Raw genomic sequence first — 24,622 nt, 5'->3', positions numbered from 1 at the left:
AAGTTTGTATTCAAAGTGTTTTCCATTAGATCATTTGCTTGCCGGTGACTGGTGACATTTGAATATTCATGAGTCAAGAGGACGTTTTGCATTTTTATGACCCAGGCCACATTTTAAACAAAAAGACACTACCGGGCTTAAGTAATTAACGTTGTTGTTGTTACTACTGTTGTTTGTTTGTACTCTTTGACATTTTTTTTTTAAACATTTTTCTTGTGCTGATAAAACGCGGAAAGTAGAACGCGAATTATAATCACAGGGCTTTTAGACAAAATTGTTGAGGAATGTGACGTTGGTCCAAAAGGAAGTAGACATAAACTTTGTAACAATGGATTTCCGTTCAAATGTTTATATACCCGTTACACTTGAGTCAGTGACGATGATGATGCGTCTCATTAACATCCGTCGTTTTTATTTAACTTTTTTTTATCATCATCATTATTTCTCATACCTGTATATCTTATATATTATTCAGATGTAATTCTCATCCGTTATGATTATTAATGTAATATCTCTACGGGAGAGTGTGTATTTACCTTGAGATTTTTTGCCAGATGAAAATAGTTTTCCGGTATATAAAACTTTTTCCACTCGCACTGAGAACTTGATATTTTTTTTTTAATTTTAATTTTTTTTTTAAAGTAAATTATTTTTTTTAAATTGAAAAAAAAAAAAAAAAACTAAAAGGGAAATTGTTGACCGTTAAAGAGAGTAATTTAACTTGTTATTTTTTCATGTTGAATAAATTGAGAATTGAATTCGTTGAAGCATGAATTCAATGTTTTGACACTTTTTCAATTACTTTTTCATTGTCACGAACTTACGATCACGGTTCAGTGACATGCAAGCCGAGTTACGTTACTTTTATTTGTGAATGCGGTATATTTTTATAAAAAATTATTCATAAATGTGGAAGCGATAATCGATAAATTATTTTATTTTATAAATAACGGTACGTGCTTTAAATTTTAAATTTTTATTTTTATTACACGTGACATGTTATTCGATGTGATTGAACTCATTAATGATATTTGCATCGATTATGAATTTATTTAGTTTTTTTATGAAATTTTATTCGTAATAAGTTTATTAAACTTGTCGTAGTTTTTAATTTTAATAGAGTTTGGTATAAACACTTGACGAAGTCGGTAAGTCTCAGTCTTAGTAATTCTATAAAAATTTAAAGTAGAAATATCATTTCTATTGAAATATTTTATGTTTAATAAATGACAAATAAAAAAAGTTGGATTAATTTTTCATAATTTTCATATATAAAATACAAATGTTTAAAAGTATGAAAATTTTAAATCTGAATGAACTCATGAATATTATTTGTATCGATTATGATTTTTACTTTTATTCTGTAAAAAATCAGTAGTGAATTCGGAGTAATTATGGATTTTATTTAAATTCGAATTCTCTCCTTCACTCGGTTTTGGAGTTTTTAGAAAAAATCACTTCGCATACGGAGTAAAAGAGAATTCGTCTTTTCAGTGGAGTAATTTCGGAGTCTGAATTTTATTTAAATCCACATTCACTTCCGGGTCACAATATCTAGCCTCAATCTATAGCCTCATCGAACCCAAGTAAGCCTCAATCCAGCCTCAGTGAGCCTCAAATGGTGATCAAAGAGCCTCGAATAATACTAATTGAATTTGAATTATATTTTAAATTACATAGCCGAGACTAGGTTCATTTGAGGCTCATCGAGGCTTATTGAGGATCTTTGAGCATCATTTGAGGCTCATTGAGACTTTTTGAACATCATTTGAGGCTCAAAATGCTTTTTCTACTCAGTGAGGCTGGATAATGTGACCCGGGCTCCGATTTAGAGTATTAATATTAAAATAAACTCTGGAGTAAATTTAACTCCGAGAGGATTAAATAAATAGTCATCTGCTCCACATTCACTTCAGATTTAATCCGCGTTCACTCCTCAAATTTTTTACATTGTATTATAAACTCTAGTGTGAGTTTTAAATTTTCATAGAGATTTTGGTATAAATTCTCTTAGTAATTTATCAAATAATTTTGCTAAGTAACTCCAAAAATTTTTTCATGACTTGAAAAAACTTTAAGAACATGTAAACTACTAACACCAATTAAAATATTTATCTATGATGATTGCAATAAGTTTTTCATAAATCTGTCAAAAAAAAAAATTTAATTTAATTAAAAATTTTTTAAATATGAAATTGAATAAAATCGTACTTGTGTATAATTACTATAATTTTAAATTATTGCCGATTTATTGATATCTCACATATGTATATATATAATGTATACACAAATGTCGCTCGTTCTTTATATTTTTAAAAAATATCAATGTGCGTAATTAAGTAAACAAATAAATTTACATTAACATTTAAATTCATATATTTTTATTTTATTCTTAATCAATGGATAAGATGGAAAATTTTAATTAATTTTTTAATTAAATTTAAAATGTAATTTTTTTTTTTATTTTTATTTTCACTAATAATTAATTTTTTCAATAAAATATAAAATTATAATTTTTAATAATTATAGCATAAAAGTAAAATAAAACGTCGTTTAGTTCGAGCTTATACACGTACTCGGTACCGTACGACTAATTGTTACGTCTAATTATTGCGCCGGAGGCAAGAAGCTCAGAACAATTTCTTCTGCGTGGGTGATTTTGTAACCTAGTAGTATACTTTGTTTTTCTATCGCTTTTTCAATGACTCATGTATTTTTTTATTCACTTTTTTTTCAAATATATATCACAATTAAATCTAATATGTTGGATCCCCATAAAAAAATTTTTTTTCTTGACAACTTATCGCTACCATTAGTTTGTATTAATCATCAATTTTTCATTTTTTGTCTACTCTATTAATTTATTTAATAACTAAATAATTATATCCTGTACAGTAAAATTTTAGTAACGAATCATAGTAAATATAAACTAAATTTGGTGGCATAAAGTGTAATTGTAAAAATAAAATATGATAATTACAAAGTAGTGTAAAATTTGTTGTGGGTGACATCAGTTTCCACTTACTGTTTTTTTTTTTTTTTGCGGTGTTTGTACATGAAGAAGGTACAAGTACTCGTGGGAAAATAGTTTTACAAAGTATCTATATATATTTATATACATATATATAAACAAGTAAGTTGAGATGTAACGAGAGAATAAAAATAATGTAAAGTGATACAGAAGAAAAAAAAACTACAATAGTCTAAGGTACAGAGTCCGAAGAAATATTAATATATAAAAAAGAAGAAGTAGAAGAAGAAGAAGAAGATGACGAAAATTAAAATTAAAAATAAATTTTTTATATAGAATTAAAAAAAAATTCCAAGGGAGAAAAAACTAAAAAATAATTCAAATTAATAAGGAAAAGATAATAAGCGTAGGAAGAGAAAGAAGAAAAAGTGTAGTACAAATAAGGAAAGATAATTATGGTGTTTATGGTCTAAAGAGTGCAAAAGAAGGGATTAAACCCCCACTATTAAAATGTGCTCTGAGGATTAAGAGAGGCATACGAAAGCGAGCTACATCGGGGGCGTTATTCGACATCAACTCTCAGTCCAATTCGAGACATCTACTTCTTTAGTTTTAAAGTTCTAACACTCCAATACAAAATTAATAATTATTTATATATTTTTCACTTAGTCTTTATGCAACTCAGTTTTTTCACCGTCTCTGTGAGTGGTCAAAGTGATTTTTTAAAAAATAATCTACTGTATTTAATGTTTTTCATTTATTTTAATAATTTTTTTGTTATTTTTTTGCTTAGACGGATAATTACAATGATTGCTACGAGGAAATGTAAAGAAGAAGGAAGTGAAATATCATAAGTACATTATTGCAATATTGCTTACTATTTGTAACTTTATAAAACTATTCAAATTAAAAGATCAGGAAACGACGTTTTTATAATTATAATAAGACATAGAAGACATATTAACAGTACACGCTATTCAATTACTTTATTTTATATGAGAGGAGGCTGGTCGGCTCGTTAAGAGAGGAAATAATCATTAATTTCCGTGTAAGCTTCATTGAAATAGAAAAGGACTGATCTACTTGTAAGAGTTATTAATTAGATGTAAGAGTTTATGCAGATAACGCGATAATAAGGAGTTTATTATCTACTTTTTGTGATGCATAAGCGGAAGGTAATTTTTTTACAATTAATTGCTTGTTGAGTCTATTAAAGTGTCAATTATATTTACAATTTAAAAATTTTTTTTAAATAGAAAAATTAATTTTGGATGCTACTGGAGTTTTGTTGTCATTTACGATCTGTCTAGTTCCACGTGGATTTAAGGCTACAATCGATGAAGACGGTAAGTCTTAATTTTAATCGTTTTATGAAAATTTGTCGGTAAAATTTGAAATTTAGTCAGAAATATCATTTGATAAAATTTCTATTGACATTTGAATTGGTTATGATTTTATTTACTTTTATTGCAAAATCTGATTTGTAATAAATTTATTAAAGACGTCTTATAGTTTTAAATTTTAATAGAAAGTTTAGTACACAGGGAGAATTATCTAATAAATTTTATTCTTTAATTGTGAGTAAATTTGGCCCTAAATGAATTATTACTCTTCTGTTTCTAGATAGTGTTCAATTATGGGGTAAAAAAAAAAAACAAATTTCGAGTAATTTTTAAATAAAATAGAGTAAAAAATAAAACAATAGGAATCAATTTTTATTCTTTCTGTATTTATTTTGCACTGTATTCTTTTTATATTTATTTCGAAATTTAAATTGTACGGTAAATTTTATCAAAAAATTTTCTGCGTGTAAAAATTCTTTTTGTAATTTATCAAATAATTTTTCATACTTGAAAAAACTGAGGACATAAATTACTAACACTTATTAAAATATTTATTTATGGTGATTGCGATTTATTTTAGAAAAATTTCTATTGAAATAGTTTACATTTAATGAACAATGAAACAAAAAATTTGAATTAATTTTTGATAATTTTTACATGAAAATGATCCTGAAGTTAGAAGACAATTAAAAATTTTCAAATTTTTTTTTAACTAATTAATTAAAAAAAAAAAATTTTTAAATATGCAAATGTAGAAAATCAAAACAACTATAGGTGTAATTATTTGAAATATTTTTTTTTATAATTTACCGTTTTAAAAAAAATAAAAAAATTATTAGACGTCAGCTAAATCCAGTATCATAAATGAAAAACTACAAATGACGTGATGATTTAAAAAAATGTTATTTGTTGTTCAAATGAATTATTATTAAAAATATTTAGAAAAAATATAAAAATGGATGAAAGTAATTTGCAATTAAATTGGCTGACTAGTAGTGAAATTTTATTTCCTTTCTACTTAATTCTCACGTCTGTCAATTTTATCCTTTTGCAAGTTAATTCATTATTTTTAAAATATATCATCAATCATCTTCACACTTCTAGTCACACAAACATTCACTTAATACACAAATTAAATTTTAAATAAATATTCAAATTATTAAAACTTCAAGAGTCTGCGGTTCATTTTATCATGATAAGTTTTTATTTCCGTATGAGTGCCGTACGCGAACTGAGGCGCTTAGAATCCTAAAATAATTATTATTTAAATATTAAATTAATTAAAAGTTTTTTTATTAATATATTTAAATAGAGTAATTTAATTGAAAGACTAGTAGACAATATTTGAATATTCTTCCGTCTTTAATTACTTATTATGATTCAATAATTATTAATTATTAATATAATAATATATATACTATAATTACATGCAAATACAAAAGTTATAAGATATAACACTTTATAAAATGTGCAAGCTGCAACACATTATAGCGGGATTTTCTCAGCTGATTTATTTATAACCGTCAATCATTGAATGACCATAGATAAGTATACAGGGCCACGCGTTTCACCATACACTTGCATACTCTATAATTATTGTACGTGAATCAAAGATTCATGAACTTGAACAGTAATGCTTCCTAATAAAAAATACCGTTAAAATTTTCGAAATGATTTAACTAAAATTCATTTTGTATTTAAAAAACTAACTCACAAATTATTACACCGAGTTTTATATATTTAGGATGTACTTATCCGGTTATTATTTTCTTTTATATTTTTTATATATCTGTAAATCTTACGACGAAAATATTTTCAAAGTGATATTTTATGACAATTATACTAGGTTTTAAAATTTAAAAGTAAAGAAATTTGCTGTATCATCTAATAATTTTAAATGTGGGAAAATTTTCATAATAATTACCGCTCCAAATACTTAAACACTCTATAATTACGATCGTTTTATCCCGGTATTTTTAAAAGAGAGAAGAAAAAAAAAACAATAAAATTGTGCGTATTCATTTCATCTTCATACGCGATATGGTTTAAGATATATGGTGAAGTAGGTTACATTTTATTTGTTAAACCATAAAACAAAAATTATTGAGTAGAAAAAATTCAAATTAAGAAAAATAAATTATTATTTTTTTAAATAATAAGCAAAACGTATTAAATATTTTAAAATAAAACTAGTAGTTAATAGTTATACTTTTGAATTTAAAATTTATAAATAAAAAAATTTTATTTAAAAGTTATTTACTATGAGCTCTACTCTAGAGCATCGAGGATGCGTTGAACGTGAGATTTTACTTAGAAATGCTGTGATTTTTATAGTAAGATAAGTTATAGGAGTTACGCAATTTGAACTTATCCAAGTGAAAAGATAAATATATATATTGTTACAGATATATACTCTAGCTGCGTGTCGTTATCAGATTAATCTAAAAAATTTAACATAATTTGATAATTAACTTTTAAATTTTTCAAATTATTATTTTAATTAAATGCAATACTTTCTTTTTCACTTACTCGGATAAATGTATACCGAATTTTAATATATTGTTTGTTATTATTTAGAATTTAAAAAAAAAATAAAAGGGTTAATTACAATAAGAAATATTTATGATGAATGCTTATTATAATTTTTTTTACAAAGCTAGTTAATGGTAATGTGAAACGTGACGAATAATCTAATTAATTCTGACTCGTGTTGATGCGTTATTAATCCACCAGTGCCCCATGAAGATATAACACGGGAGGTATTATATATGTTGAGGGAGTTCCGCTATGTCCCACATGTGGATTCACGACTGCGAGATATAAGCTTGGATTAAAAGATTTTAAAAACAAATAGAAGTAATAATAATAAATAAAAATAAAAGATTTTAATGAGACAAAGATCTTTTCTGATAGTTGTACTTGTTTGTGTCTTATATTTATATTATTACTTTACCTCCTCGTTATTTATTGAATTTTTATTTTTAAATTTAATGGTTATCGTTTTAGATTTTTTTAACTGTGCCCATTGTGGGTTTAGTAGTAAGAAATGCGGTTGATCGTGAGGAATTACTCCCTCAGTTTAAGTGATGGTATCCACTCTTTATTCTAGATTCTTGGAAAAGGTTCAACGATAGTTAAGATTTATCTTCTTATTTTTTTCCTTATTTTTATAATAAATATTTTAAATTTTCAAATTATACGGAAAAATTTTTTTAAAATAAATTTTAATTGCTAATTATTATTATTTTAAACTTATTAATAAAAAAAAAAGTTTAAATAAACAGCGATTTGATGTTATCGATATGTATCAAAATGATTTCGACATGAAAAAAAATATCAAAAATATTTGGTCGTGACATTTGATAATTATGTTAATATCGATTATCTAGACTGCGATCGAAGTACTTCATACAAGTTTTTCTAACGGTACCAAATATTTCACCCACGTGCTACAGCTCACTTTTATTTATTTATTAATTTTTTTTTTGATGTCAATTCTCCGTCTCCAATTTTATTAAAAATAAATCACAGGATTTATTCCCAACACAAGAATAATTTTAGCAAAATTTTTTAAAACCATAAAGAACATTAAAGTCCGCAGGCAAATAAATTTTAATAATCGTCATCCGAGGGTTTTAATTTACATACATGAACATCAATACATATATAAATTTATAAAATAGCAGATGAAGCTTCTCCAGGTGAATAATTTAAAGCGACTTGATGTTTAGTTGCTGGAAGCTGTTTCTCGACGGGTTGTGTTGGTCGATCTGACATTGAGTTTTCTGTGTTTACTATCAAAGGTAGTTGTGTATCACATATAATAGTGTAATGTTCTTTGAGCTGATCGGGATTTTAGTAGTTAGCATACGTTGACGAAGGTTATTCAACCCGTCCGTTGGTTTGTTCTTATACCATCACAACACTTATATACACACTTAATACTTAGCTATATATACTGGCCCCTTGGAATAACGGTTTGGGGAGAACTCGGACCTCTCCTTTCTGGTCAGGAGAGGTGCGTGCTAAGAAGGTACATGCTGGACATTCGGTCAGCCGTGCACAGTCAGTCGAAACATTGTCCTCAGCATTGTTTCTACAACTTGTTATCACGCGTGTGCGCGGATTTATTTTTATAGCTCTATCATCGTTTCCTTTTCAGTTTATTCAATTTTTTTTTTTAATCAATCAATCGCTTATTTAACGTCTTTACTTTTCGCGGTGTTTACTTTTAGGCAGTGTAGTGGGAGATAAATCGTCGATTATTGTAAGTTTAATTTATTAATACAAAAAAACAATTTTTTTTTTTTATTTTGAATTTATAGAATTGAAAATTCTCTTTAGGATTTAGAGCAGTTCCTGATGCATCAGGAAACATGTATCACTAATTTTATTTTTATATATTTTCAAAGACATTATATAAAAAATTTTTATTCTTATTTGAATGTAATGTTTTATTGTAACGCGATATAAATTACTTAACATCTTTTATCCCTTTTATTCACGCATAATATTGAATAAAATATAAGTCAGTGATCGCGATAATACGCGAATCACCCGGGCGGTTCTAAATAGTTAAGTCTCACGATCTACATGTACGTATATGTATATATGTTTATGTATATGTATATGCTAGTAAATTTATATTATTGTACAACATTGTTTTACTTACACTCGAGTTTTGAAATTAAAATTCACTATATATTTATTACTATTCGAAGAAGGCAAATCTGTTCCGCTGAAATATTCGCCGTACCGGAAAGCTCGAGCGCATCTGCGTATTATGATTTTACCATTTGATATAATCTTATCTCGATTCTATGTTATTATTTAGCTATTTGTTTATATTTTTCTTTATCTCTTATTCCCATTGAATTTCATTATTTAAATTTTTTTATTTAAAGCCATAAATATATTTGTGTATAAATGTATTTTTATCGAGTATTTTATACTGTTATATTGACATATAATTTGTTAATAGTCTTCATTTATGTTGTATCTATATAATAAATTTATATCAAACATATCGTGAAAGAATTAAGGCGTGACGGCGAGACGACACATGCAAAACGGAGCATCGCAACTCAGGAACGCCAGTACCGTTACCGGACATTTATATCTTAAAAAAAATATTAATAAAAAAAATGAGATAATATGAATTACGGTAGAAAATAATGAGGAGATAAAAATAATTTATTATTATTATTATTTGCAATTTAAATTGAAAACAAAAATTTTCTTGGGGCAAGAGAAAATTTCCCTGGAGCAAGAAAAAATTTTTCGAGATGAAAAATCCTTTTTTTTTTTTTTGTATACAATTAAAAATGTCGGATAAAAAAATATGAGTTAATAAGACAATTATTAAAAACGCACTATTTTGTCTTTTAATTTTTAGACTATCGGAAGTCCGATTGAGAAAATATTAATATATAATACAATCTGTTTAAAAATATGTACAGAAAACAAGGATTTCTTGACATAAGAAAAATTTTGCACCATATGACAAAAAAAAAATTTCTTAGGACTAGAAATTTTTTCTCACCCCAAGAAAATTTAGTGTTCACTTCATAATGTAAAAATTTCTTAGGGCAAGTAAAAATTTTTTGCCCCAAAAAATTATTTTTGTTCAGTGGGAAATAAAATAATTAAAGGAGTAAACTAAATGTTGATTTTTTTAAATAATTGATTGTTTTATCAACACACGTCCTTATTGGATTTTATTAAGGGTATGATTTGTTATTTTTTTCAATTCGGGTTGTATGTAAATATATATATATATATATATATATATATATATATATATATATATATATATATATATATATATATATATATATATATATATATATATATATATATATCTAAGTTAGAAAAAAAAGATATGAAAATATCTCAAGTTTATTAATTAAAAAAAAATATCAAATTCAATTTAGCTACGGCATGAATAGGAAATAAAAAATTTTAACTACACTGTAACGACAATTTCGAATACGAGTATTGAATATTAATTACTATTGAATTTATAGCTATTTGATATTTATAACGCAAAAAACATAATAGATTCTTATCATGCGTTGATAGTATCATTAAGCCATTTTTAAAAGATATTGTTTAGAAGTTTACGTCTTTATTTCACATGTCATATATTTTTTTTCAACGTAACAACTCTCGCAATGTACTTTTCGCGGTAAATACAATCATTTTTTTTAAACTCTTACTTTTTATAAATGTACCTTTTATTTATTATGTAATTGCGAAAATTTCGTCAAAGTATAAATTCTATTGCATTATTTGAGACATGATACTTAAAAAAAATTTATTTTTAAGTACTTTTATTTTTTTTAAAGTAAAAACGGTTACTAGAATTTTAATTTACGATCGTACATATGAATATTTTTTAAACCATAAATTTTTTTTTAATTTCAGTGTAAAAATGCAAGTGACGACGAGTGTGTTACTCTGGGCATTGTTTACAATAGCCCAGATTGATGCAAGACCTCCAGAAATCGGTAAATATTTTTTTTTATTATATGAATAATTAATTTAATTTACATCGAAAAAAATAATTGCGTACAAATACAATAATTTAATATAAATAATTAAATATATTTATAAATTTTCAAACACGCGTTCATGATCAATTTGAATTATTACCGAAAAATGAAAATATAAATGATACTGAAATCAGCCGACGTCTAATAATTTTTGGATTTTTTTTTTCAAAATTATAAACTATAAAAAAAAATATTTTAAAAAATTGCACTTATAGTTTTTTAAATTTTCTACACGTGCATATTTTTAGTTTTTTTTTTGGTAATTTATTCATTGAAAACAATTCCGAAATTGTTTATAGTCATGATACTGAAGTTAGCCGTCATTTAATAATTTACGGAATTTTTTTTCAAAACGATAAACTATAAAAAAAAATTTTTTTGAAAAATTGCACTCATAGCTTTTGTAATTTTCTACATGTGAATATTTTTAGTTTTTTTTTTTTTTTTATAATTTACTGAAAAAAAATCCGAAAATTGCTGTCTATTAACTTCAAAATTATAAATATTTAAATTTATAATAAAATTTATTTCTAAACTATAAACAATTAACATGATAAATTTTTAATAACAATTGTACGAAATAATTCGAGTTATTTGAATTTTTTACCTTTTACATTTACATATTATTTAATCATTATGCAAAAGACATGACATGAACCAAGTAAAGATAATAATCATAAAAAAAATTTCTTTTCTCTTACAAACATTTTTATACCATAAATAGCATTTGTAATTTTAATTTTAATTTTACTCAATATCTTAAAATTCCAGTAAAAAAAAAAAAAAGAATCCATCAACTTTGCCTTATAATTTATAAATTTTCGATTGCATATCGATATTACCCAATAAAAAAAAATAACGTAATTCACTTAAAATTACCGTTCGATAACGATAATCAAATTGCAGGTTCATCGGAAGTGTCTCGAACGGACGTGACGAAAGAACAAGTCGGTGATGTATTGCAGACAACAACAAAACCTCAAGACGTTGGAAGCAGCAGGTATAGAGCGTCGTCGGGTCGTACACGAAACATTTATGACTTTAATAATAATAATAATAATTACAAACAATTAAACCACAGTAGTTTTACACCGGGAATTATAAATAACAATATTAAATTTAAATCATCTCGTCGCTCTCGTTTGCCAATTAATTGGATTAATTCTGATCCAATTATATCAACCCCAATACCTTTGCCCCAGACTAAAGAATCTGTTTATAAAAACCCTCGGATTAGAAATGAAAGTCGTTTTATTCATGCGATTAGACTTAATCCATCTAATTCACTTCAAGACAAACCAAAGACTAAAATCAAAACTACTCTTTTAAATTCTACAAAATCTTCTTCTTCTACTGCTACTAAATTATCCACTAAAAATAATTACATTGTTATCAAGCCGAATTCATCTTTTACTATGATTAATTCAACAAAAACAAAACCATTGAGACTTAATAATAATAGAACTAATAATAAAGCTAATAAAACATCGACTATTAACAATAAAAAGTATCCGATAATTAAAAATCCCGTAATATCGACAGTTTATTTGAAGAATTGGCCGAACGATCCTCTCCGTAATACCCAGGATTTAATAAATTATCAAAAATACACATCACCTCATCCTACTTATTTAAATGTTGAAAATAGTAATGTTAATAATTCAAATCTTAAACCTGACAAACCAGTTTTATCGAATAATGATAAAGTAACATTAAATTCATGGTCGACTCCGTCAAACTTAACTAATTATGAAGACCCGTTGTTACAACCTAGTGTACAGGAAATAATAAAGTGGCTTCAGATTCCCCCCTTTTCAACTCATCAGAATGTCGTAAGCGATCCAACGGCTGGGGGCACAGTATCAAATGCTTTTAAACCGGGTATTGATTCAATTAAACCCGTTTTGTCATACGAAAATTCATATGTTAGTAACGACGAGAGTGCTAACGATTTTAATTTATCAGCTCCCTATTTAGATAAACTAGAAAACAATCCAAATATTCTTTATACTCTTGATACATTGGCTGTTGATGAGTTTCCAAGTCCACCGGAAATCCTCAGTAATAGAACTGAAACCTCAATAATAACTCTGGCGGATTCTTCAGTGGCATCGACTGATGCTCCAACTGAATCGTCAATCATTCAAAGGCCAGTCTTCAGGCCGGTGTCAGAAATAACTCAAAATACTGTCGTCCATATCATAAATCCACTGTCTAAGAAACCCAATGTGACAGTTACTGAGGGTCAATTGTCTTTGAAAAATAATTCAAAAGTCCCGCCAAATGTTCACATTACATTTACGTCACAAAATGATTCTAATTCTGCAGAAACTTTAAAAGACACAAATATCGATAACTTATGTCCTACGATAACAATAAATTCAATTACTAAAGTTAATAATACTATTCAAAGTAAACAAGGCTGTACAGATCTTAATATTATAATTAACTCACAATTACTCAGTACGCATAATTTTAATGGTGTTGCGGGTGGGGATGGGACAGGTGATGATAAACATGTTGATGGTGATGGAAGTTCTGTTACTTCGACTGTTTATCCAATGGAATTTGATTATTTATCATCAACGTCTGGTACTGGTCCAAGTGCTACAGTGCAGTCGGATCCAGATCGTAATGACTTGTACGATTCCGCGGTTGTTAGTGAGGATTCTGAATCTGAGGGACCTTATGATGTTAATCAAGAATCGAATGTTCTGATTGAAGAAAGCGCACCAGGTGAGACAGCATTTTCGGACGATGTCGAAGGTACCGGAGAAGCTGCAGATGGTGCAGGTCCAGAGGTTGCTGGTCAAGTCGCTGATTCTCCTAGTGGTATTGCATCGGGTTCTGAGGCTGTTGGTCAATCGAATAGTGGATTCGCTGGTTCCTCGTTGAGTTCACCAGCTCGTCCTGGGCTTCCTAATTTAGGCAATCCATTGTCTAGTTTACCTGGAGCTGGTGGTAATGAGGGAGGCAGTAATGGCGGTAGTGGAGGTTCGACTTCGTTAGCAAATGTTGAAGATGATGATTATGATGATGACGACTTTGATTTCAGTCCTTCGGGTCTTGTCGAGGGCATGTCTAATGTATTTACTTATTTAACATTTTTAAACCCTTTAAATTACGGAATCTTTAGTCTGGCAGCGGCTCCATTTGCAGCTTTTGCTGCGGGTCTTTTTGGCATGTCTGCTATTTTCTTTCCCTGGGCTTTTGCAAATGGTTTAAATTTTGCACGAGCTGCTGATAAAGTAACTATACTATTTAGACCAAGTTTTGAAGATTTTGTAAAACAATCTATTAATCATTATCAGAAATTTCCTGAATGGAAAAGCAAACGAAAGAAGCGAAGGAGATGAATTATTTAATATTAATTTTAATTTATTTATTTATTAATTTTTAATAATTACTTTGTATTTATTTATTCATGAAAACTATTTATTTAAAAAAAAAAAATTTATTTCATTGGAAAATTTATTGTAGGAATTTTATTGGTGCATTATTATTAATATAAATAATTCTTTGTTGTTTTTAATTATAAAAAATTAAATGAACAAAAAATTTTGTAAATTATTTTGAAATTTTGATGACAATTAAATTATTTTAATAAAAACAATAAAGGATTATTAATTAATTAATAATAATAGTAAAACTAATAAATAGAATTAATTAATTAATAATGATAAAACGTAAATAATTTAATTAGTATTCAATTTTTGTATTTTAATATTAATTATTTAAAAATAAGATTTAAATCTTTATAAATTTAAATAATAAATCGATATTTTTAAATTTAAATCTTCAAGTGATTATTTGAAATTAAACTAATAATTAGACAAGAAATTTTTAAATTAAATTTTAATTTAATAACGTAATTACTAAAAATACAAATAATAATTATAAAATACTGAAGTTCCTACAAAAGTAAAAAAAAAATATATACGTAATTAATTGATACTTATTTATTTATATTTATTGATAGATTAGTTTTGTTTGTCTGAATTCGTAAGTGTAATAAATAAAAAAATTTCTTAACATTTTAGGGCATTAACGCATGAAATTGTATTACTAATAAATAATAAAAAAAATAAATAATAATAATTATAAGAAAAACTTTTATTTACTGTCATACTTACATTAAAAATAAAAATAATAAATTTACCGGGTAAGTATCCATTAAAAAAATTGTTAATCCAATCCTCTGTCCACTTAAAATATTTTTTTTTATACAAAAATAAATATAAAAAATTATGTTTGCAGGAACGAGACTTTTGGTGGTGCCGTACGAGATTTTAAAGGCTATCAGTACATGGATCAGTCTTTAAAAACCGTAGCAACGCAATTATTAAATGTATCCAATCCTGAAGAATTGCCAAGTTCGCCAGACAGCGCAAAATTACCTAAAATAGAATCGAAATTAAATTTATTGATACGTAAGCCAGATGACAGCATCCGAGATACTTCTCCAGCCTATGAAATATTTAATGGCAATAAAAAAATATCAGAGACACACAGCTTTGGGCGACCCGCCAATTCAAAATTTAGTTTCTTCCAATTGAGTCATCCCGGTCAGGCAATGGCAATAACTGAAGAAGAGCTGGAACGTGAATTGGCATCAGCTCGTACGACGACACACAAAACACCAGTGACTACTGTCGGTGGTATATCGACTTGGATACTTTTAAATCCTCCCAGCACAACAGCTAAGTCTTCAATTACGTCTGCTAGTAATAAAAATCATCCCCATAAAACTACTGACACAAAGACTTCATCATCTTCTGCTAAACCTTCATCAACTATCATGAGAACTGAGACAAGTCCTAAGACAACTACAGAAAAAACTACACCTCAAACATTTTCACCGATTGCCAATGCTTTGAAACAAACCACAGCAGCAACTGGAGCTAATAATAATAATAATAATAACAACATGGAAAAAATAACAATCATGGATTCAAACACGATTCCAAGAGTAGAAACAACTGACAGTTATAAATTAAAACCGTCTGTTGGAGTTACAAATGGAACTAAAAATGACAATGAAGAAACAGCGAAAACTACAACGAAAAAAATAATACGTAATTCAGGTTCAGGATCAACTACCCCGAAATCAACGACCATAATAACGAAAACTACTGCGATGAAAGTCTCGAGACCGAGCTCTGCAAACCGACCTACTAAGCCTCCTGTTATCAGAAAACCATCAATTAAATCAAACAATACTAAGATCAGTGTAAACGCAACATCGAAAATTGAAAAAGTTACTTTCAGACCCATTCAAATGATTTCCAGTACCAAAAATTCTCAAGCTTCTAATTCTAAGCCCATGTTCGTAAGCAAAATTTCAGCGTCACTTTACACCAGTCCCGATGCGACCGCATCCATAAATTCATCGGATATTATCAAAGATGAATTGAATATAACTGATGTAAAAACAACGAAATCGAAGCCGACAAAAACGAATGTCTTGAAGGTACAATTAAAGAAACCAACTGACAGTCCAACGACCATTGAAATTGAACCGATTCAAGTGAACGCTCCGGTTTTGACGATTGAAAAAGTCGAGGATAAAAAAGTTTACGGAGAACAAAATAGCGAACCAGTAAAACTGCAGGATCCAATTGATGTCAAATTTGATTTTAATCCCGAGTTGACTAAAATTATTGAGTCATCAACTAGAATATCATCCTCTTCATCCATTTCTTCTTCTTCTTCTTCTTCTTCATCGTCTTCTGAGTCGTCATTATCAACGACAACTAAACGACCTAAACATAAAAGAAAGAAAAATAAATTACGCAGGCGTAAACCATCGACTACTTCTGCTCCGACTTCTACATCAGTATCAATATCGTCAATATCATCATCATCATCATCATCACTATCTCCAATTTCCAATGAAAATAATGAAGGTATTAATGAAGTTGAATCAACAGACGTTTCAATTCAAGAATCTAAAATCGCACCTGAATCAAAGGTGACAAATAGCAATAAAAATAATAATACAAAGAGTAATAATAAGAAGAAACAAGTTGCAAAACCCATCGGTACACAGATTTATAATTTCATAAGTAGAGAAGTAATGCCAAGTGTCGGAGTGATGTCTCTAGTTGGTCTTGGTCTTGGTTTAGCTTCTTACTTCCTTTATCCATTCGGAGGAACCATAGCTCGCAGGAACTACGAAGTTGAGCCTAATTATAAATATAATATCCAAGAGTACGGTGGCAATTATGGTCTAAGTGAAGAAGAAGTTTTATCAAAAGTCTATCAAGGAATGAGTAGTAATAATAATAATAACAATAACAATTATCATCATAATAATGCTAATAGTAAGTACAATAGTCCCAGCAGTGTTAAGAATCCAGATAAAAATTATTATAGATATCAAGCTTATGATGGTGCTTACACAGATTCTTATACGACACGAAAAAATACAATAGTTGATTCACGTTTTTCAACTTCTGCAGTACCTGTTTACAGACCCGGACCGTTTTATGATAATCACAATAATCGTGATAATGAATTCAAGTATCCGGACTTACCCACTACGCCAAATTACTATGATAGACAAACGAAACCGCAGTTTATAAACAGCCAGTCAAATGGTGACCGTAAATTTGTCGTTGGTAATATTCCTAAGGAGTATCCGTATGATAATCAAAGACTTCCGGTTGTGACATCGACCTCAACAACGACAACTGAAGACGCACAGCAAACAGACTTTGAAAAAGAAATTGCGGAAAAATTGAATTTTGTTAAAAATCCGGTTACTGATAATTTTAGCAGCGAAAGTCAGGATAATAGTCATGGGATTGCCGAAGCTTCTGCTTTGAAAGCCGATGCTCCGCAGTATGATGATGTTGACATTACGCCGACGGCGGTAGTTGTCGAACATGGCCCGAGAGCATTGAAATTTGAAAAGTTAAAGATCAGACGGAAAAGAGAATCAGTTATTCAGCAGATACCTGCTAGAAGTGAGACTGGAAGTGCTGAGGAAGAAGATTTGAGCAATGAAATTTTGGATGTTTTTGACTCAGTGATTACTACCGAGCAGATTGGATTCATGGGTGATGACAAAAATGAAATAGGACAGAAGAAAAAGATAAAGGAGTCTAATAATGTCTTTGATAAAAACTCTAAAGATAAAATTTATGATTTGAATTACGAAAATGCTGGTGGTGTTGAGAATGACACTAAAATTGAAATGAATTCGACGTTGAATGACGAAAATTTAGCAGAGATGAATGCCACCGATGAAATGGTGACGTTTAATTCTACGGATGTTAAATTACTTAATGGTACGGAAGTAGAGGATGAGAACGAGTTCAATGGAACTATGGCTGATAGCATAATTCCAATTAAACCTATCGCGGAAAAATTTAATTTTTTCAATTTTGTTAAGACTATAGCTGAAGTTAAATTGAGGTTCGGACTGACGATTTTGAAACACGCAAGTGAAAATTTCGCAAAGTATCTCGGTAACGTTCAGAAAAGATTAAATGGTGGTGATTAATTTTTTAGGTTTTGTTATTTAAATAAAAATTATTTTTTTAACTTTTTAACGAATTCATTTTCTGATATTTTTAAAAATAAAATATATTCAGTCTGAGTAATTTTTACCCTGTCTAAATAATTTTAGTTGCTGTTAAAAATATTTTTAGATAAATAATTTTATCACCGGGACCCTGATTAAGAAAAATTATTTGAAATGATTTAAAATAATTTGAATCTACTATATAGATAGCATGGAATAAATCATTTTTTTAATTAGAGGTCAGAACAAGGTAAAAATTAAAACAGCTTTGATTGAGTTGTTTCTTCCTTTTATGGGGACTTTACCCTGTCCTTACTCCCTGTGATCTATTTATTTATTTATTCAAATTTTTAGACGTGATATAAAAAATTAATATTGTATTGAGACCTTCTTTTACCAGAAAATCGAATATTTTTATATCATAATCCAACATTGAAAAAACTAATTATTTATGTTGCATAAAAATTTGAGTTTTTGAAACGGACAAAATTACTCAGGTTGACTGTAATAAAATGAAATTTGAATATTTATTTCATTTTAAATCTAGACTTAATGAAAATTATTTTAATATTTTATAAATTACGTACGAAGAAGTAGAAAAATATTTAAATAATTTTTTTTAAATTAAAAAATTCGAATTTAAAAAATGAAGAAAATTTTATAAAATTCGTTAAAAAGTTAAATGACTGATTAACCGCATTCACGAGTTTTAAAATTGTGTGTTGCACAAATTGCCAGTTTCTTAATTATATGTATTATATTTTTTTTTTTTTACCATTTGAAATTATTTTTTTTAACTTTATAATGAAAATTTTTTTCTCCTTCTTTTGATTTTAAGAAAAATTTATGTCTTCATAATTATTTTCATTGATAATTCGCATTTATAAAAAGAAAAAGAAAAAACTATTTCTTTCAGTATTTGGGGATGGATGAACTATATGTTAATAAATGATTAAATAATTTATTAGATTGTAAAAATATCATAAATATATGATATTAATAAAAAATAGATGCTAGATTTCAGTGTGTATCTTGTAAATAAAATATATAAATAATACAAATAAAGTAACAATTTTTATCAATAAAAGTTTTTTTTTACGTACAAAAAATATTTTATAAATAAATGATTTTTTTTTTTTCAAGTAAATAAAATTTAACAATCAACAAAATTTGAAAATTATATTTATGACATCAATACTTTTACTTGCATACAAAAAAATATATTAACTATTGAATAAATAAATATCATTTATATAAATATATAACAACAGCTATAAATAATAAATAAATAATTAAATAATCCAGACAATAATTGCTGACTACAAGAATAATTTCTACTCCCATAAAATATTTAATCTGGACCCAGACATCTTGAATAAATTATCCCGCAGCAACTCGATATCTTACGTCATCCACATAAACTGAAAGGACACTTGATCGTTTTTTTCTTCCCAGCATAATTGGCAGCATCATACCCATGGTAGCAGGTAACATGCCAGCACCAACGGCCGCAAGTACCGCAGCATTAGAGGGTCTACTGACAGTCTGCCTTCTTAATGGTTTTTTTATAAGAACAGACAATTTTTCGGCAGCGGCAAACTCTTTTTGGCTTTCGTCAACAGTCTTAAATGTTTTCTCAACCTCAAGTAGTCCTCCATGCGACGTTGTTGTGTTGTTGCCATTAAGGGAAGGCAGGACAGTCAATCTTACCTAAGTTTCATATTAAATTTCACGTTGAAATTTTACAAGAAAAAAATGAAATTTATTAAAAATTTCAATCCAATTTTAATTTAATTGGCATTGATAATTATCCCCAGCACAGGCATCAATCACGTATCGTTAACTGATGATTATATGCAATCAATCGTGTGTAATAAATAAGCGGAGTAGTAGAAAAAAATAAGTTAAGAGAAAAAAAAGTAGGAGTAGAGTAAACGTACATACATACATAAATTTTTATTTATATATGTATATAGAAGCGTAGCGTGCTGATGTTATTTAAATTGTACGACCAACCTGTCGTTTAGATGTCATCACAGGTACTACAGAGTCATCTGGGTCCGATGTATCTTTAGATACTTTACGTGTGGTTCCGTTTGCTGATTTAATAGCTTCGTCCAGTGAATCAAATTTCAATGATCTTTGACGCGAGTAACCGCGATTTGTTGATAACAACACCCACTGACCGTCACCACTCGACGGATATGTCGGTGGATGATGATTCTCATACTCGTATTGACCCGTAAAGTATGAGGGTTTGTGGGGTCGTGAAAAACCTGGTTTTTCATTCAATTGGTCGTATTTATTCTTGTGGTAATTCGGTCCAGGCCAATTGTTGTTGTTTTCTTCATGATTGTATTGGTCATGGTAACGATCATTGTAAGGTGATGAAGAGACACCCGATGGTTTTGGTAGTTGATCATATTTGTCCCAATTACTTGTTGGGAAATTTGATGGTCTGTTGTCGGTAATAATGTCACCGATGATTGGGTGATGATTGTTGTCATACGACGAGGATGGTCGTTCTGGAGGCCATTTTTGAGCTTGAGTTGAACTTGGTTCGTAATGATCATTCGGGTATGGTCGGTATGTTGGTTTTAACTGTTCGGTTTCGTATTCTGGCCAATTTGGTTTTGGTTTATCATACCTATATGTAATAAATGATAATAAATAAATGAATAAGAAGAAGGGGGGGGGGGCAAAATGGAGTAATTAAGGAAATACTTTTCGAGGACTTAAATACGTAAATTTTTTTTTTTTTTTATAATATTCAGCCAATAGAAAAAATTTTCATTTTTGCGCGCAAAATGGGTACTCTCTAAAAAAGGCGATAAAAAATTTTTGGATGTTAAATAAAGTTGAGTAAATTAAACTTTTTTGTTAATACGTAACATATAAAGAAAAATCACATTTTACAAAATTATTGGATACAAAGGAAGAAAAAAAAAATTTTAATTGTTTTTATTAGAAAAAAAGTCATTAAAATTTTTTGACTAAAACTCGATTTTTGAAAAAGTTTAACAAAAAAAAAAATTCAAAATAATACTCAATTATATTTACAAAAAATTTTTGAGGTACCTCGTTTTGCCCCCGTCACCTAAATATTTTTTAATTGTTATTAAGAATCATAATTTTTTTAGATACTAAAATAAGTAGACGATAATTATTATTTTAAAATTAATTTTAATTACCATGGTTTGTTGTTAGAGTAATGAGGTCGTGAAGATACGTAATCTGGTGTCCAGGGTTTTACTACACTGCTCGGTTTGTCCCATTTATTTGTTTCTTGCCATGGACGTTGTGAATTTGTATTTGCTTGCCATTTTGATATTTTACTTTTTGACCATGGAATCGCTTCTAGAGTTACCCAACCACTACTATCTCGATCGTCGTTCTGATTTCCATTGAAAAATTTGTTTCTTTCCGATGTGTCATTGAAAATCTATTTAAAAACAAATAAAAAATTTATCTTCATACAATTATTTTTTTAAATTTCTCACTGATAATTTTTCAAGAATTTAAACTAAAGATTTTTTTTACAAGCTAGTGGTGCCTTGGAAACTAATTTATTTGAATTTTCAATAATTTTCAAACTAAAATATTTTGAAATTTATCTATAAATCCAAATATTTTTAGTGATAAATTTTAAATACCTGTGAGTTATCAAGTGCATCAGTAGTTCCATGGATGGTTACCGTATCTTCAGTAGCAGTTGAAACTTCAGAACTATCATCACCAATTTCCAGTGACAATTCAGTTGGTTTAATTGAGTGATGCAGATACCCATAATTCTTATCAGTCGAACTTTTTATTTTACTGGCATATTCATCAAGAAACTTGTTTAGCACGTCCGGATCGAAGGTAGAAGTCTCAACAAACGAGTTTCTCCTATCGTGATTCGCTTTCAGCGTATCTCGGATCATTGACTCATCATCATGAAAAATAGCCCGTGATTTTTCATGCCCATCCTTCCTGGTAGCTCCAAAAAAATTTATATCCGACGTATTTTTTTTATCATTACTGTCATTTTGCCTTACAAGATAACGTGTGTCTGCACGTGATCCCTGAAAAACCAGGAATATCAAGAGCAGGATCAGACTCAAGTCCCTCAATGACATTTGTATGTCAAAAAAAAATAATATATTTATACTGATAAAACTTTTTTGATCACAAATCACTGACCGGGAACTAAAAGAAGTTATGATCGTCTCTTAAGAGTACACGCGTGTTACATAAACAATAACAATAACAGTAACCATGCAGCAATGACCTCCACTGTTGAAGGTCTGAGATGGCTCTGGGTCTCGGTCTATGTCCCCGTTTGCTTTTAATCCAGATCCCCACTTTCTTGTACGAGTGGTCCATTTTCTGTCTTGCTTTCTCATGCCTAGCGATTGTGTCTCCGTAAAATCTAACTTGAAGAGAATTGCAAGAGATTTAACAACTACAGTAACAATTACTCAAAACTCACTCTCGTGTCACTTAATTATAATCTTTATTTAAAATCACGCCATTCTTTTACTCTATTTTATATTTTTTTTTTTTTCGACTATCATTTTTTTTATTTATTTGCTCATGATATAAATAAATAAATTGACTTTTTTTTATCAACTTTCTTAGGTGAGATTAAATATAATGATTATGATGAGTGATCAGTGAGTGATATAATTAGCTTGAAATGATAAAAACTTTTTTAATGCTAAAATTTAATGTGACATACAAAAATATAATGCAGAGAATCGTCATCGTCATGGTCTAATTACTTGAATGCCAACTAGATATTGTAAAAATCTCTTGTTTGACTTCGGAGATATTTGTTTGCAAGAGAAGTCGTGAGATATTGTATCGTGAGATTTTTTATGTCTTATTCTATCGTGTTTGCTGGAATACGCCCACTTGCATTAATATATAAAAGATGATCATGGCTGCTTGTTATTTTTTAATTATTTTTTTTTAATATGGATGCTACTTTCACCTTTCAATTTAATCGTTTGATTGGAACTGGTTTGTCAGATAGGTGGACTAATAATAGAATAAAAATGTTTATTTACTTTTTTTTTATAACATATATTATTTCACTATAGGTAAATATCATATTTCATATCCAAATTTAGTTTTTTTTAAATATACACTGAAAAAAAAAATATTTTGTATTCTTACAAGAAGTTATGCCATTGAAAATTATTAATCTCATATATTTTTGATGCACAAATTTGAAGATTGCATCAAATATCATCTTCTTAATCGAAGAAATCCAAGCTTTGCTCGATATAGGGTAGAAGTATTGTTTTTGGCCACTTTAGGGCCAGTTTTCGACCCGGAAAAATAAAATAAAATAATTTGTCAGAGGCACAATGTCATAATTAATTTTCAAAATGTGTTCAAAGATACTTTTGTCCCACTACTAAAATGTAAATTTTATTTTATACTTCTTGGTATTAAAATAAAGTATGAAATGTCCAAAAATGGTACAGTGGCCATGGTACTTCTGCTCAATACTGATCTTCATTTTTTTTTTGAGTACAATAAATAAATTTGAATTTTCTTCTTTAAAAAAAATTATTCTTCAACTTACATATAATTAATAATATAATAATTTTTAATGATTTACTACTTAAGGAAAATGATCCTGAAGACAATTTAGAATTTTCGGGGTTTTTATTCCACCAATTTAATTAAAAAAAAAAACTAAAAATACGCACATGTAGAAAATCAAAAAAACTGTAGGTGCAATTTTTAAAAATATATATTTTTTTAAATTTATCGTTTTTTAAAATTATTATACATCGGCTAACTTTAGTATCATTAAGAAAATGTTTTTTTCAAAAGTTAATTTTATTTTCAGTGTATATATTGTTGATGAATACTCAATTTTTTTTTTTCAAATTTGCGCGCTAATAATTTTCAATTTTTTCAAATAAATTTTATTATTATTCAATAATAAAGATAATTTTTTATTGATTTAATTTAATAAGTAGAGTAATCACTCAATGTTCAGACACAATTTTATGAAAAGAACGTTTTTCTATTAAAAGTAAATTAATAAAAATATTTTAATACCAAATTCATATGTATGATTTGTTATTTTTTTATTTATTATATTTCAATAACTCGACTTTCTCGTATAAATTCATTTTCTCTCTCGGATGCACTAGTGAGTGCAATTTCCCTGGCAAGTATAATGTTAAAGAATTGATACAAGTAATATCAAATGTATATGTACATA

The 24,622-nt window shown here is 27.9% G+C and overlaps 2 protein-coding genes across 3 annotated transcripts; one reads left to right on the top strand and one right to left on the bottom strand.

The window, feature by feature from the left end:
* Positions 1 to 3,510: 3,510 nt before the first annotated feature.
* On the top strand, positions 3,511 to 19,049 carry LOC103568349 (probable serine/threonine-protein kinase nek3). Of its 2 annotated transcripts, XM_053738432.1 has the most exons (6): positions 3,511 to 3,672; positions 3,765 to 4,146; positions 4,228 to 4,317; positions 10,741 to 10,823; positions 11,775 to 11,868; positions 15,126 to 19,049. In XM_053738432.1, exons 4-6 carry the CDS (start codon positions 10,748 to 10,750, stop codon positions 18,373 to 18,375), a joined length of 3,420 nt encoding a protein of 1,139 aa, XP_053594407.1. In that variant the 5' UTR covers positions 3,511 to 3,672; positions 3,765 to 4,146; positions 4,228 to 4,317; positions 10,741 to 10,747; the 3' UTR covers positions 18,376 to 19,049. The 2 variants fall into 2 exon arrangements, with proteins under 2 accessions (XP_053594407.1, XP_053594406.1); XM_053738431.1 differs by lacking the exons at positions 3,511 to 3,672; positions 3,765 to 4,146; positions 4,228 to 4,317 and adding an exon at positions 8,350 to 8,581 and having other exon boundaries at positions 15,126 to 19,044.
* A 550-nt stretch (positions 19,050 to 19,599) lies between these two features.
* LOC103568215 (uncharacterized) lies at positions 19,600 to 22,681 on the bottom strand. Its single transcript, XM_008544969.2, has 4 exons — positions 22,050 to 22,681; positions 21,588 to 21,838; positions 20,413 to 21,043; positions 19,600 to 20,106 (listed from the first exon to the last, which is right to left on the bottom strand). The coding sequence occupies exons 1-4, from the start codon at positions 22,512 to 22,514 to the stop codon at positions 19,777 to 19,779; spliced, it is 1,677 nt and encodes a 558-aa protein (XP_008543191.1). The 5' UTR covers positions 22,515 to 22,681; the 3' UTR covers positions 19,600 to 19,776.
* Between the last annotated feature and the right edge of the window lie 1,941 nt (positions 22,682 to 24,622).

This window comes from Microplitis demolitor, chromosome 4 (genome assembly GCF_026212275.2).
Source record: "Microplitis demolitor isolate Queensland-Clemson2020A chromosome 4, iyMicDemo2.1a, whole genome shotgun sequence".
In the NCBI taxonomy this organism is placed as follows: Eukaryota; Metazoa; Arthropoda; class Insecta; order Hymenoptera; family Braconidae; genus Microplitis; species Microplitis demolitor.
This window is presented reverse-complemented; position numbering and strand designations above follow the sequence as displayed.